The sequence below is a fragment of the Trachypithecus francoisi genome, unplaced genomic scaffold, assembly GCF_009764315.1.
Source record: "Trachypithecus francoisi isolate TF-2019V2 unplaced genomic scaffold, Tfra_2.0 Lachesis_group13, whole genome shotgun sequence".
In the NCBI taxonomy this organism is placed as follows: Eukaryota; Metazoa; Chordata; class Mammalia; order Primates; family Cercopithecidae; genus Trachypithecus; species Trachypithecus francoisi.
This window is the reverse complement of record NW_022681458.1, coordinates 62,040,451-62,056,549: the sequence shown is the minus strand read 5'-3', so window position 1 is coordinate 62,056,549 and position 16,099 is coordinate 62,040,451. Positions and strand designations below refer to the sequence as shown.

The window sequence follows — 16,099 nt, the reverse complement described above, 5'->3', positions numbered from 1 at the left end:
ACTGTGTACTGGTTTAAAGACTAACATACACCTAGCTTTACCAACACTTGTGAAAAAAATTACACATTACATACTTTGTTCAAAGCCTAATATGAAAATTGTAATAAATCCTCTACTTAAAAAAAAAAGTGACCACCTGAAAAATATTCATAATATCTCATTAACAAAGCAAAAATGTTAAACTGAAAAGGTTCACCTGTTTTGGTCTTCAGTTACAAACAAAAAAGCACTGATAATTCACTATAACAGCTTCTTAAACAATTCAAAAAAATATTTTGTCAATTGAAAAAACATCACTGAATCAATGAGCATTTGATCATTTTATTTACAAAATATAAGCAAGACTTACATCTCTTTCTGGTGAATCTTTTCAAATAATTTTATGTACAGGGCCTTGAGATGTATCAATTATAAAACATGTTAAAATGAAAACATTTTTTAAATTTACAAATACAAACCAGTACTTTATACAAGAATTCTCTATAAAGTTTGTCAATCAAAGTAAAAAATAATTTGTTTCAACTGAATATAAGGCATGTCCAGTTTATATCATTTTGTAGAATTATTTTTGTTTTGTTGGAGACTTTTCTCTTCGCCGGTCCTGATTTTTCTTTGATTCTCTGGATTGTTCAGAGTATCTGCTAGATTTTTCCCATCGTCTCTCGGCACCATTTTGATATCTATCTTCATCACTTCTTGAGTCTGAGTGCTTTCTATTCATTTCCCTTGACTTTGATCTATCTTTTCTTATGAAATTTTCACTGTCTTTATTTCGGTATCTATGCTTCTCATTTTCAGAAAAAGAATTTCCTCTCTCTCCTCTCTTCTTTTTGGGATCACCATGCTTATTTTCTAAATCTATATGCATTTCTTGGTCTCTGTCATTCACAACTCTATTGTAGTTATTTCGTTCAGAAGGAACATCTTTGTCTGATGTGTACGTTGTTATAGGATCTCTCCAATTTGAATCTCTTGAAGTTTGATCTCTGTGTTTTTCTGACCTTCCTCTCTCAGTCCTTGTTTCCTGGTGCCTGTGTTCCTGTCTTCTTTCTTTTTGTTTCCTATCATTTCTTTGCTGGTTTCTGATCAATTTATCTACTTCTTTACTTCTGGTCTTTCCATGTCCCTTCTTTCTTACATCATTAGCTGCATGTGTAAAATAAAAGACAGTTAGCTTTTATTTCAATCTTAATTTCAAAATTATAACAATCACATTTACCGATACACTGTAGATTTATTAACTCAGATAAACCGGATGCAAAGCCAAATTGATTGAACAGAAAGTCTGATGACACAAGGTCTTACCAAATGCTTACTTTTTTTTTTTTTTTTTGAGACAGTTTTGCTCTTGTTGCCCAGGCTGGAGTGCAATGGCGCAATCTCGGCTCACCACAACCTCTGCCTCCTGGGTTCAAGCGATTCTCTTGCCTCAGCCTCCGGAATAGCTGGGATTACAGGTATCTGCCACCATGTCTGGCTAATTTTTGTATTTTTAGTAGAGACAGGGTTTCTCCACGTTGGTCAGGCTGGTCTCGAACTCCCAACCTCAGGTGATCTGCCCACCTCGGCCTTTTAAGAATATACAACATTTCAATCCAGGTGTAGTGGCTCATGCCTGTAATCTCAGCACATTGGGAAGCAGAGTGGGTGGGGGGCAGACTGCTTGAGCCCAGAAGTTGGAGACCAGTTTGGGTAACAGAGTGAAACCCCTTCTCTACAAAAAATTCAAAAATTAGCCAGCAGTGGTGGCATGAGCCTGTAGTCTCAGCTACTCAGGAGCCTGTGGTGGGAGGATCAACTGAGCCTGGGAGGCAAAGGTTGCAGTAAGCCAAGAATGCACCACTGCACTCCAGCCTGGGTAACAAAGTGGGACTCTGTCAAAAAAAAAAAAAAAGGGAAGGGGAGGGGAGGGGAGGGAGGAAGGGGAATATATAGTATCTCAACATGAGTTACTAAAGTAGTGTTTTGATTTTTAGATTTAAGATAGTAAACAGAAATTTTTTGCAAATGTAAAAATTTTAGAAAGCGACTCAAATGGTACATTTCTACTTATCAAATTTAATTCAAAAACTGAAATTCCAGCCCATAGTGTGTTATTCATAGGAATATTATGTCAGATCAAAATACAATGATCACCCAAACTAGCATTCACTCCCTAAACATAGGAGGAGTAGAACAACTGGGTTTGCTCAACAGCATGAATATGTATTTCTCAATTTCTTCTCTCTCCTCTCTTCTTTTTGGGATCACCATGCTTATTTTCTAAATCTATATGCATTTCTTGGTCTCTGTCATTCACAACTCTATTGTAGTTATTTCGTTCAGAAGGAACATCTTTGTCTGATGTGTACGTTGTTATAGGATCTCTCCAATTTGAATCTCTTGAAGTTTGATCTCTGTGTTTTTCTGACCTTCCTCTCTCAGTCCTTGTTTCCTGGTGCCTGTGTTCCTGTCTTCTTTCTTTTTGTTTCCTATCATTTCTTTGCTGGTTTCTGATCAATTTATCTACAGGATCTATAAGATCCCAAAGGCCTCTTTCTGCAAAAACAATAGTTCTCCCCTCTGGTTACCAGAGAGGCACTAACTGTACCAACGAGCAGACATGTTACGATTTACAGTCATAGGCTTTATTAGAGCCACAAAGGCTTAATTTCTGAAGAAACTCTTCTGAAAAGACCTCGAACAATTTGATTTTGCTGATATAATCACAACTATAAATACAAAATGGTTATACTGAAATAACTTACCACTTTAAGCAATACAACAAATTTAATCAGTTTATCTGTTATTTAATTTGGGTGCATAAATCAAAGACGCTAACAAAAATTTCTGTCAAATTCATACATATGCAAGAAAGAGAAAATATGATAGAAAAGTGCCTCTTGTCACCCTAACTCTACCTAAATCTCACTGTACCAGCCTCTATTTCTTCCACTAAATGCCTATCTTTGGCACATGGTACAGTCAGTTGGTTTGCCACTAAGGACCTATTTCTCTGGTTCCTATCAAACAGCTCAGCTGAGCTGCAGCTACCCAAGCAGAAACCATCTGGATCTGTGCTAAACCAACGTCCCCCTGATTCTACTGTACACCACGGTCAGGCTTTATTGATATTAAAACCCAGTCATATCACAACAGGCAATCTCTTCTCCATTTGCTATGTTTGCATTACAGTTTCCCAATTTCGGGGCAGTTCATACTGCTTTTATGCTATTTAATATTTTATTAATAAAACAAAGTTCTCTACTGAAATTGTATGAGAAGGCAAATTAATTTTGAATCAGCAAGCTTCCTTATTGCAGCAATTCATGCTGTGTTATCATCTGTTCTCAAAATGGATACCATGAAATAACAAATTCTGTAGAATATAAAATAGTGAATGTTAAATGAACAATGTTTGTATACTTCAATTCAAGAATAAAAGTTCCTGTAAGCAAACAATCTTTCTCTGATAATATAAAAAACAGCCTCACAATTCTGGATGTCACACAGTATATAAAACACTGTGAAACATAACAAGCCATGGAACAAAGGTGTAAAGACTAGCCTTTCAACTTCAGGCTACAGAGGAAAGTATTGATGCCACATTTGATGAAATACTGCAGCCAAACAAAACAAAATGAGAAATGACATGCATGTAGGATAAACAGACAATCCCTTATTTGGACCAAGATACTGCAATGAAAGAAAGTAGAGCTGACCTTGGGTAAAACAACACAGACCTTTTCAGAAACTGTGAACCAGATCAAACTTTGAAAACATCTTTTACTACAGCATTTCCACTTCCAGGTAGGATAGAGAAGACTGTCGCAAACCTGTGCGCCTGCTGAAAATAACTAGAAATGCCAGATACAATTTTAAAATGTTCCATTGAAAAACGCTGAAAAGCACCCAAAAATCAAGTTGAAGGAACTCCTAATTGCCAAAGCTAAGATGATTTGAACAAAATCATCTTATTGGACTTTAACCCACAGGATAAGATAAATAGTCATGAGTCTATATTGATATACACAGCTGACTAAATAAATAAATGAGGGAAGAGGGACAATGCTTTCTTACAGAAGAAATTCAATTACTAGATGTAGAAGAAAACAGACAAATAAAAAATCGCCATTAGGAAAATACCATAGTAAAAATAAGTGTTGCAGACTAGATCCAAAGATGGATGTTAAAATTGGTGAGTAAAAGCTGGAGGAAAAAGAGATTTCCATAGTATCAAGTCATCTCCCTACAAGATATTTTCACAGAGAAAAATAGTTTCCCTGAAGACATCCAGTGAACACGACCTTACTCAAGTGATCAAGGTTGCCACCCAAAATAAAATTATGAACCTGCTGATAAGATGCACTAAGAACAACATATTGTTTCTAGTGTATTCTTGCCAAAAATGTCCAATCTCATTCTAATAATGAGAAAACATTAGAACGAAACTCCATACTGAGGGACGGGTTACAAAATAAGTGACCAGAGGACTTCAAAAGTGTTAAGGCTATTAAGAACAAGGAAAGTCCAAGAGGAACTATCATAGAATACAGAAAACTGAAAATACAATTAAATGCAAACAGAATCCTGAAATAAGGAAAAGGACATTAGTGGAAAAACTGGTTTTCAAATCATATCTGTAGTCTAGTCCATAATGCTGTTCCAATGTTAATTTCCTAGTTTGATAAATGAACCAGGGTTATGTAAGATGCTAGCATTAGGGGAAGTTGGATGAAGAGTATATGGAAATTCTCTGTACTGTTTTTGCAACTTTTCTAAGTCCAAAATTAGTTCAAAATAAAAGGTTACAGTTACAAAGTAAAAAACATAAAGGCATTAGAGAGCTAGTGGAAAAACAAGGACTAGAGGGGCCAAGACGCAAGAGGAGGCCGAAACATTGAGAAGTAAGCGATGTTCTACAGCCACTTTCTCCCTGGGAGCATCTGCTGATTCAGGGATGCTACTGAGGGACAGAAAGACACTAGAGCTCTGGTAGCCCTGCAGGGCCAGGCAGACAAGAATGGGACTGGTTATTTGCAATACATATATGTGCAAAAGATATCATATCTAGAATACATAAAGAAAACCTATAAATCAACAGAAAAAATAACTTAATTAAAAAAAATTGGTAAAATACTTGAGCAGTCACTTGACAACAAAAATCCAAATGGCCAATAATGTATAAAAACTAATGAAGTTAAACACTTCATTAGTTAAATTGCGAATTAAAACTAAAACAATGCAGTACCATCACACATCTACCAGAATGGCTGAAATGAAAAAGATGGCCAATTTGAAGTACTAATGAGGACAGGAGCTACTGAAACATGGCCGGTGGGAGTGTAAATTGGAATAGCCACTTGGAAAACTGACAGTATTCACTAATGCTAAATATATGCACATTTTATGACACAGTGACTCCACCTATAAGTACATACTCAGTAGAAATGTGAATAAATAAATAAGGTCATCAAAAGATATGTACAAGAACATACATGGAAATATCACTTGTAAATCTAAAGTCTGTTGAGTAAAAATGATAAATATATATTGTGGTATATTCATATAGTAGAAAACTACACAGCAATATGAATGAATTAACTATAACTAAATGCAGTAATGCACCTAAATCTCACAAACATAATGGTAAAAAAAAAAAAGCCAGACATAAAAAAGGAGTCTACAATACATAATGCTAAAGGTAACAACAGGCAAAATTAATTTATGAAATTACAAATCAGAATAGTAGCTGCCATGAGGATGGAAGGAGTAGTAACTGGGAGAGGAAATGCAGAGAACTTCTGGGGTACCGGTATATCTTGATCTGTGTGCTAGCTCTGCAGATGTGTTCCCTCTATAAAAATTCGTATAGTATCTGAGATCCACACTGAATGTATATGTCAATTACAAACAGAAAGCTTTAATATTAAAAGTAAAACACTAACATTTATTTAAAATAAAAACATCAGGATAGCTCCTATAAACTAGATTACAAACATTACGAATGGATGTTTCATATCAGTCATCACTCAGATAAGTATTTGCCAATGAAATACTTTCATTTCTATTAGGAGGATTGCAAAAGGTAATCCCAGCATTATAAATGTCATACTACAGACTGCAACAATGATAGATGGGACCATTTATATTAATTGTGGCTTTTAAACAACTGATCTCTAAAACAAATAAGCAATCAAATTATTTTCTTCCTTTGTAAATATCAGCAATGTCTTTATTAGAAAAGAGCAAGCCAAATTACAAATGAGCTTCAATACCTGAGGCAGAGCTATGACTACTGATAGATGAAGAGTCGCTTTCTTCACTGGAAGACTCTGAACTGCTATCACTGCTGTCAGAATCAGAGTTGGATGAGTCAGACTCTGAAGAGGCGGACGCTGAAGAGGAAGAGGATGGGGAGGATTTATTTTGCTCAACATCTGGTTTCTGTGCCACGATGACTTTTGGTGTATTTTTGAGATGTTCACGCAGTTCATCCCTAATTTAAAATATAATCTGTTAGATTCTATTTCAAAGACAATTATGAGATAATTTTATAATCTGAAAATAAAATTCTGAGAACAATCCTTACGTTAAACCTCCCAGACCTATAGAAGTAAAGAAGTTGATGGCAAACCGAGTGTTTCTTGGATTATCTCGGGGTAATAATCCTTCAAAGAATGGCTGTAGAGTTCTAAAAAAGAAAAGAATAAAAGAGAACAGATTGCTTAAAGATAAAAAGGCAAAATCCTTAGTCATTTTTCAGGTTTTTGATATATTAAATTACTAATGAAATACAACCAAGTAACTAGTTGATGTCACTTATTAGGTTAGGCTACGTGCTATCTAAATGAAATGAGTAGGGTCAAGTAATAATGTACTGAACTTGATTTCCATCATTATACAATGTAGGAGATGTTTAAAAAACCTTTTTTACACACACAAAGAAAAATATATACATATATACACGTATGAATATATAGTACATATATACACACACATATGTATACAAAGTGTATGTACAAAAAATGTTAAAAACCTCCTCTGTTGTATGTACACATACACACACATATGTAGAACTGTGCAAAGTACTGGGGGAGAGGTGAAAGTAGTCAACAAAAGGGAGAAATCAAGGATGAAGACCACATAATTACAATATCTATGGACTGAGACAACAGAAAGACACTAACAAAACAAGGTGGTTTTGGACATTTGGTTTTCAGCAACACACTGAATAACTACTCAGTGGAGTCAGAAAAAACTTTCCATAGAAAAAGGTTAAATATAAAAAGAATGATTAAGAGCTTGCCAGACAGATCAAGAAGACAGGGAAATGCCAACAGTGGAAACCGAGGTAAGCAAGCATGAAGAGCTAGATGTGTTTCACAAACTTGGCAATGTTGGTGTGGCTGGAGTACAGCTTGCTGAAGAGAGAGAAGATGAACCTGGTCAAGTAGATACGGACCAAATAAGTAAGTATATGAAGTCAAGAGAAGTGGATGAAATAGTCCAGAGACAGTGTGTGGAACTCAGGAACACTGAAGAGGCAGGCTGAGGAGGAGACTGAGAGAGGAAGTGAGAAGAAAGTGTGGAGCCAAAGTGAGCAGGTGGTCAACTGCATAAGTGAGGCAGAGAAGTAAAGAGGCATGCAGCCTGAGAAAGACAACTGAATATGGCAGGTGGTCACTGAGAAATCTGAAAAGATGATTTCAGTAGTGTCAATGGAGTAGAAGTCAATCTAAGTGGCAATCTGAATAAATAGGAAATAAGAAAGGTGAGAGAGGATTACCTAATAGTCCTGAAATAAGGCTCTAGTTCCATGTAATAGACTTGAAAAATTATTAATAGATGAAATATATATTCAAAATTGTCCACTGATAATATTAGTTATCATTCTAAGGCTTAAAATTAGGGTAAAAAGAAAATAAAATTATAAATATCACTGGAGAATTCTAGTGAGCATACAAAAATAATTCTGTATTTTCTAAGAAAACTTCAAAGGGCATTAATTTGAACTCCATTTAAACTAAAAACCACCACTAAAAGTTGCACGTTGTCCTGTGAGACATAACATGAGATTCATAGTGATTAATGGATGAATAAAGTCCTAGGGGGCTTAGTACTTGTTTTTACAATCTTGGATGGGCTTATGTCTGCTACAATGGGAGAAAACCAGAGGTCAGTAAGAATACAAAGTGCTTAATGGCAAACTTACTCATCCTTTAATCTTGCATTAAGTTTAGGAAGACCCATGTATTCACACAGTTCCTGGAAAAATATTTTGACAAAAATTCTACTGGATGATGTAGTGGTTTCTTCACTCAGTTTTATACATTCAAGAACCTGAAAATTAAAGTTTAAAAAGACAAGCATATTTAAATTTATAAAAGACAGGACAGAGTGACCAATATTTGTAGGGTTAAGTGTTTCTCAAAATTACTATTTATTCCCATCTTCAACCAGAGTTCTCTCTGAGTATCTCCCCTTATGCTGATACAAAGTTTAAAACTTCTCTATACTAACTTTCAAAATGTTAAGATGCTACAGAAATAGATTTCATTCTCTGTTTTGAGTAATGTGCTTTTTACAGCAGGGAAGATATCCTCTCTTGAGCATATAATGGTAAAGATTACTAGCTCCTATACCTTACTCATCAAAATGTGGTGTATATGAGGGTTTGGGGCAAAATGCCACTTAGCACATTAGACTACAATTTTGTTTACCACACATAATATATGATTAAAAAAAAAAGACAAAGTATGATGGTTTATTCTGAATATTAAGACTGTGGCTTAAAAACTGAAATGCCTAAAGAAATATTTTTAGGGCAAATAAAAATAAAAGTAACCTCCAGTTTTTATGGGTTATGTGTTCGGGGGGCCCATTAGTTAATTGTTTAAAATTCTCATTTCATTTTCTCAAAGAGGGGAAAAAAGAAGTCAAAAATTATTACAATTAGTCTCCTAGGTTAGATTACAAATGCCTATTAATGCAGCTGGACATACTTGGTACTTAAAGTACTATAAAAATCTAACCAATTTTTGTAAGTTTGAGATATTGCTTCATTCTACCATTAGTACGATGGCATTCTACCATTAGTAGGATGGCATTCTACAAGATAATCCTGTTCTTTCCTACTGCCTCCTGGATGTAATTTCTCCTCTCCTCTTCTCTTCTCTTTCTTTCCTTCTATTCCTTTAGCAATTTTGCTTTTCTTAGAATCTAAGCCTTTTTATTTTGTATCATTGCTATGGGCATATCTTACTTCTGATCTTACACAGTAACCCTCTTGAAAGGAGGGGCCATGTATAATTCACTTTGAATACCCAGCACCTCTCTCAATGACAGTATGTAAGTGGTGGCTAACTAACAGTGGTTGAATAACAGCTGTAAAATAAATGCCAACTTAATGAAAGCATTTTAAATTTCAATCCAGTGCACATTTCCCCATCAAGAATGTATCTTTCTTTCTTCTATGACTATAGGATATCCTCTCTATAGCTTACCCAACTTCAATGTCTGCTAAAAAGAACATATCCTTCTAGGACAATCATTTTTCTTAAACCCAACAAGAGGATCCATGGAGAGTTATTCCCTCAGGAATCAAGGGAGAGTAATTCAGAGACACATTTACCACCAAAATAGTAGCATATGTGGATGTGAGTGTGTATGCATATGTGTGTCCACAGAGAACATGAAAATCTGCAGTATTTTTCCTGAAGACACTCCTAGCCATCATATTGAAACACTGGCATGTTTGGACGGTTAATATAATACAAAGACAGTATTTCTCGTATGTTACTTACCTAGCTTTCTGATTCCTTATTACATGAAGATAATCTCAAAGACAGCAGTTCTACACATTTCATTTTAAAGCACATTTCATAATAGGATAAATATAGCTAGCTTATACCAAAATCTATTTGAGAATAATAGGGAATTAGGAAGGAAGTATAAATATTGACCCATGTACTTACACTCCATGGAAGTGAATCGGTGTATAAAAGGTGAGCAAACATCTTAGCAACATTTCTCAATTTGTTTGTTTCCAAGCGATGGATGGTATCATACTGTTCTTTGAATATACTTTCAAAGGATTCCATGTACTCTTTCTTCAGCATGCAAAATCGCTAATAAATAAAAAATCAGCACCGTTAAAAATTGAATGTTAATACAATTATGAGCATATTAAATCCTAAATTTACTGAATCAAAACTTAATATGTTTTATATTTTCAAAGAGCATATATCACTAAATCCTTTTGTGCCATTTGATGCTCAAAAAAGAAGTTAATATATATGGTTTCTAATTACCTGAGATTTACATGTTAAAACAAAATCATACATATAGTTGATCACATGTGGGTAGAGCTTAAAGAAATATTGTAGATCATGCTTTAATTGTGCTGCCTAAACATGTACTTGACTTTAGAAACTGCTTTGAGATTTTGAAAAGACAGCATTTAATTGTTCTCTATTGGGAAATTGTTACAAAGCATGGAAAATTCCAAAAAGTTCTGGAAAAGTGATATGCAAAGTTAAAGCACTGCAAAAATGAAGTAGAAAAAGAGGAAGGTGAAGACAGTGGGAAACCTGAGGAAGGAGAGAATAATTTGCTTTTAGCAAAAATGGTAATATGTTGTTATATGAGGCCAGATCATAAAGCAGAAATAATTAATTTACAATACTTGTTTTAAGAATTCCCTTAGTAGATGCTGGAACTCACCCCAGCTAATAAGCCAAAAAATTTTTCATATGTCCTCTGCTGGGCACAGCAATCAAGTATCATGTTGCAGAGTTCTTTCTATTTGGGAAAAAAAATACATTAATGATTCAAAACACAAAGAGACTAAATACTACATAATTTACTGGTATGATAGTGACTGACCTGCATTTTTAAATAAGGGTTTAAAACACTTCAAAAACTTTGCAAATAAAATAAAAACCTCAATCTATGTTAAACTCATAATTTTTTAAAGCCTTGGGTCCGGCTGACAGTCATTTATGCTTCCACAGTCATTATGCTAATTATATTAATTATAAAATTCTAAATTCATGATAAGTATGAACCATATCAAGAAAACCTAGTATAGGAAACAGACATATAAGGGAGAGATATAATACACTGCATTCTTAAAGGATTCTATGCAGAATTCTTTTAAATATAGACTCACCAACACAACATTTAACAATTCAGTTACATATGTCCCAAGGATATAAACTCAATTGCTAAGGAATATATTCAGTATGGAAAAGGCAGACCATTATTAGTCTTTACAGAGGCATAAGTGGGTACAACTTCAACCTTAACATAAACGACCCTTTGGTTGATAAAGAAACATCAAAAAACACCTCTGTGGATGAATTTTCTCACCTCAAAATAAATGTTATTCACATAGACCTATCTATATGGATCTATATGAATAAATGGAATCACTCCATACCTACTAGTATATTGTTCCAATTACCTATTCAGGTGCCATGTAAACCTCTCTGAAAATTCTGTTAAACTAATGGATAAATCCCCAGTAAAGAAATACTATCACCACAGATGATTTCTAATTAACAAATTAGTTTTTAAATTAATATACTAATTTCTGAAATAATTCAAATGAAATATGTATTGATTATAGCAATGTCATAGACGAAAAAACTCAGCAACATAAGGTGAAGAGACAAAATGAAAAAAGGTATGAATTCATCTGATTAGTGTAATCTCTTTCTATAAAGATTTATCAGAAACTTAAAACAATTTTCCAAATAGAGTAACTGTAATATACTTGCTTTATACAAACAGAAAGCAAGCCTATAAAAACGTGTTGCTTTTTAATTTTGACCTTTATATTTTCAATTAACAATTTTGACATTTTGTCTTATTTACTAACACAGGATACAACCTAAGTAAAAATAGTAAATATTTTTAAAAATTATATCATTAAGTATTTACTGCATATATCTATGTTAACAGGATGTGTCTGAGACTCCAGAGGAGGACTTAGGGCAAGAAGTAGGAAGGGAATCTTGGAGAAGCACAAAACAGATACTCTAGAATTGTGCTGTCCAAGATGGTAGCCGCTAGCCATTACGGCTAATGGCTATTTAAATTCAAATTATGTTAAATTATACATAAAATTAAAATATTAGTTCTTCAGCCACATTATTAGTCATATTTCAAGTACTCAAAAGCCACATGTGACTAGTGGTTACTGTACTAGAAAGTGCAGAATATAAATACTTCCATCAGTACAGGAAGTTGTATTGGACAGCACCGCTTTAGATACTGATACTTAACACTCAAAGCTGAAAGGCCTCACTTTACAACATAGAGCTGGCTACTTTCAGTTGCCATTATACTGTGCTATATATATATAAGTAAACAATATTTAAAAATATGTATTATATTATATAAAATTATATTATATTATACATAATTATATCATATATATTAATTATATATGAAAATATAAAATATATATAAAAATAAAGATAAGTCTCAAGTTATCTCAACTAAATGTTTATAAATGTGTAAGTTCTGAAAAGCTGTACATACTTTATCAAAATTTCATACAGTACAAAAAACTAAAAAAATAAGGTTTTTCTAAATTCTACCAAATTATGGTAACTTCATATATGAAATTCACTTTCAACTTTTTTTTTACCAACATCATATTTTGTAATATAACAGTTAATCAGCTTTTAAGCAACAGAGCATGATAATATGCTGATAGCACTGCTATGCACTACTTTCAAAACAAATTACCTTCTTCCCTAGACTAAATGCAATTATAAGAGTTATTCCCTCTAGCTTATAATAATTAAATATTTTAACATTTTAATTAAGTGTTACAGCAATTTTAAGAGTCTTTTGAGTGCATGAAAATAAATGCACTAAGATGCTTTTCCAAATATTATCAAAATGCACTGAGGTTATTTCTGGAATAACTATCTTCTCGATTAATATTAATACAATTTATAATGGCTTAATTATCTTCCTCAAATAACATGACAAGATCATACAGTAATTTCAGTGACAATTATAATTGTAAAGGTTTTAATGTATTAATTTATTTCCTTCTAGCGATGGCATATCAAGTGAGGCCAGCATACAAACAAGCACACTATTACTAATATACCAATAACAAAACTTTGAAAGGGAAAAAAAGGAATCTTTTACATTTAAAAAGATAATTTTTTCTAAAAATTCCATATCACTATATTTCAATAATTAATGTATGTTCTAGAATAAAGACTGGTAAACTTTTTCTGTAAAAGGCCAGATAATAAATATTTTAGGCTTTAGAGTCTACATGGTCTCTGTCAAAACTACTTATTCTGTGGCTGTGGTGTGAAAACAGCCATTGACAATATATCAGTGAATGAATCTTTCTATATTCCAGTAACACTTTATTCATAAAAACAGGCAGCAGGCCTCCGCCGCAGGCTGCCAACTTCTGTAACACATCAACATTTTTAAAGGCTTAAGACAAAGAATTTTATCTAACAGTAACTTAGCTCAGATAATCAAGAAGACCTAGAAGAACTAGAAACTGAACAGCCCATCAGAGCTGATGCATTCACTCTGGCATCTATGCCTGGTTTACCACATGTAAAGCAAAGTGAGAAAAATACAATCATAAAAACTTTAGCTCAGTTTCTAAGGATGTAATATCTAGATGGGAAGGAAGCAATATATATAATACACATTAGAGAAAAAAAAAACGAAGAAAGAGCAACTTTATCTACTTAATCTGATCTTCATTATCCTTGGCATTAGGGTTCTGATACTTTGAAAAGTGAAGTATACCAAGCTGTAAGACAGTGAGTCCCATGGGGCCAAGATGGAGCTATCTTGTGGTGTGACTTGACATATAGTATCTGCTGAATAAATTTTCACTAAAGGAATTAATGAATGAAGGCTGGGAGTGGTGGCTCATGCCTGTAATCCCATTGCTTGGGAGGCCAAGGTGGGCGGATCACCTGAGGTCAGGAGTTTGAGACCAGCCTGGCCAACATGGTGAAACACCATACCATCTCTATTAAAAATACAAAAACTAGCCGGCTGTGGTAGAGGGTGCCTATAATCCCAGCTACTAGGGAGGTCGAGGCAGGAGAATTGCTTGAACCTGGGATGCAAAGGTTGCAGTGGGCTGGGATCATGCCACTGCACTCTAACCTGGGTGACAGAGGCAGACTCTGGCTCAAAAAAAAAAAGAAAAAATTATATAAATTCTTCTATATCCAACTAGAGCAATGTAATATGTGCTGTGATCTTTATCATTTCTACCGCAAAGAATGCATTAGTCACAAGCTTGTCCAACCTGTGGCCAAGAGGCTGCATGCAGTCCAGGACAGCTTTGAATGGGGCCCAACACAAATTCATAAACTTTCTTAAAACATTATGTTATTTTTTTGCAATTTTTTTTTTTTAGCTTATCAGCTATTGTTAGTGTTAGTGTATTTTATGTGTGGCCCAAGACAATTTTTCTTCCAATGTAGCCCAGAGAAACCAAAATATTGGATACCCCTGCAGTGCATCCAGAAGATGGACCACATAATCCATTAAAGAACAAATTTCCTACTATATTTAAGTCAAAATTTGATTTATAGGCAACTCAGAAATTCTACATAAAGTGCAGTGTTTCAGAGACTCTCTTTTTACCATATCCCATCTGAGTAGAAATTTAATTCCCTAGAGTGAGCAATATATCTGAAACATCCTAAGCTTTGTGTTATCTTAAAGTGATATAAAACCTACATTAAAAAATAAATATTTAGTACTGAGGTATTGCTTCAATCCACAAAACTTACCCATTAACAGCCTTAAACATTTTTAAAACCAATATATGCATTTCCTAATAGAAAAAGTATTAACATACTGTTTGGCTTTCAGGAAACTCCATTTTCAGCAATTTGTGAGCACATTCTTCAAAATCTAAACTGTGGAAATGATCACAATAGGTTAAAGGCTTGCAACATTGACTGTACACTCTTACATACAAGAATCTTACTTTAATAACTGTTTTAAATCATCTTTACTGTAATTTCATATTGTTGTACTGCATCTATAAGGAAAATATAGCTCTTAACTCTACAGAGAATGAAGTGCCAATACATACAACATGGATGAATCCTTGAATTATGCTAAGTGAAAGAATCCCAACACAAAAGACTACATACAGTATGATTCCATTTATACAAGATGTTCAGAAGTGACAAATCTATGGACACAGAAAGTAAATTAAATGAGTAGAAAGTGACTGCTAATAGGCTCAGGGTTTAGTTTAAAGTAATAAAAATGTTCTGGAATTAGACAACGATGATGGTTGTACAACTCTGTGAATATAATAAAACCACTTGCAGTCATGCATCACTTAATGACACGGTTATCTACTGAGAAATGCATACTTAGGAAATTTTTTCATGTGCAAACATCATAGAGTATATTTACACAAATCTAGATGGTACAACCTAATATATCTAGGCTATATGCTATGGCTGTTGCCCCTAAGCTACATCCTGTTCAGCATGTTACTGTACTTCTGAATACTGTAGGCAACTGTTAACACAATGGTAAGTATTTATGGATCTAAACACACCTAAACATAGAAAAGGTTTAGTAAAAATATGGTATTATAATCTTACGGGACCACCATTGCCTATGTGGTCTATTGTTGACTGAAAAGTCGTTACATGGCGGATGACTGTAAATGTACACTTTAAAAGGGTGAGTATCATAGCATGTGAATAAAATCTCAATCTTAAAAAGGCAAAAATAAAAATAAAAAAGAGGCATATGCAGTGAATTGTATTACTCTCTCAAACCAACCAACTTCAAGCCATAACTAATCAGATAAAAGGGTTTCTATTCTATGTGGTTTTCTTCATTTTAAGAAACAAAACACATGATGTGTAAGTTTCTCTCATTTCTGCAATCATATAATGCTTATCAAATGTTTTCCCACTGCAAACTGGTCACTCAAGTACGACGGTAGTAAATTCTTAAGTGTCAGCAATACTTTTTCCTTCAAGCACTGGAGGATAATAACTGTACATAAAGAATTTATTAAATATTCTGACTTGATAATCCCATATTACAGGACAAATCTAAGTACTCTAAATCT

General features: G+C 33.8%; 1 protein-coding gene across 1 annotated transcript in view; it reads right to left on the bottom strand.

The window, feature by feature from the left end:
- Window positions 1–305: 305 nt before the first annotated feature.
- Window positions 306–16,099, bottom strand: part of CWC22 (CWC22 spliceosome associated protein homolog) — a 63,716-nt gene continuing 47,922 nt past the window's right edge. The window contains exons 14-20 of the mRNA XM_033230980.1: window positions 14,855–14,915; window positions 10,705–10,782; window positions 9,957–10,109; window positions 8,195–8,322; window positions 6,572–6,673; window positions 6,258–6,478; window positions 306–1,146 (exon numbers count right to left, since the gene is read on the bottom strand). Coding sequence (XP_033086871.1) covers window positions 563–1,146; window positions 6,258–6,478; window positions 6,572–6,673; window positions 8,195–8,322; window positions 9,957–10,109; window positions 10,705–10,782; window positions 14,855–14,915 — 1,327 coding nt within the window. The 3' untranslated portion in view covers window positions 306–562. The remainder of the gene's footprint in view (window positions 1,147–6,257; window positions 6,479–6,571; window positions 6,674–8,194; window positions 8,323–9,956; window positions 10,110–10,704; window positions 10,783–14,854; window positions 14,916–16,099) is intronic.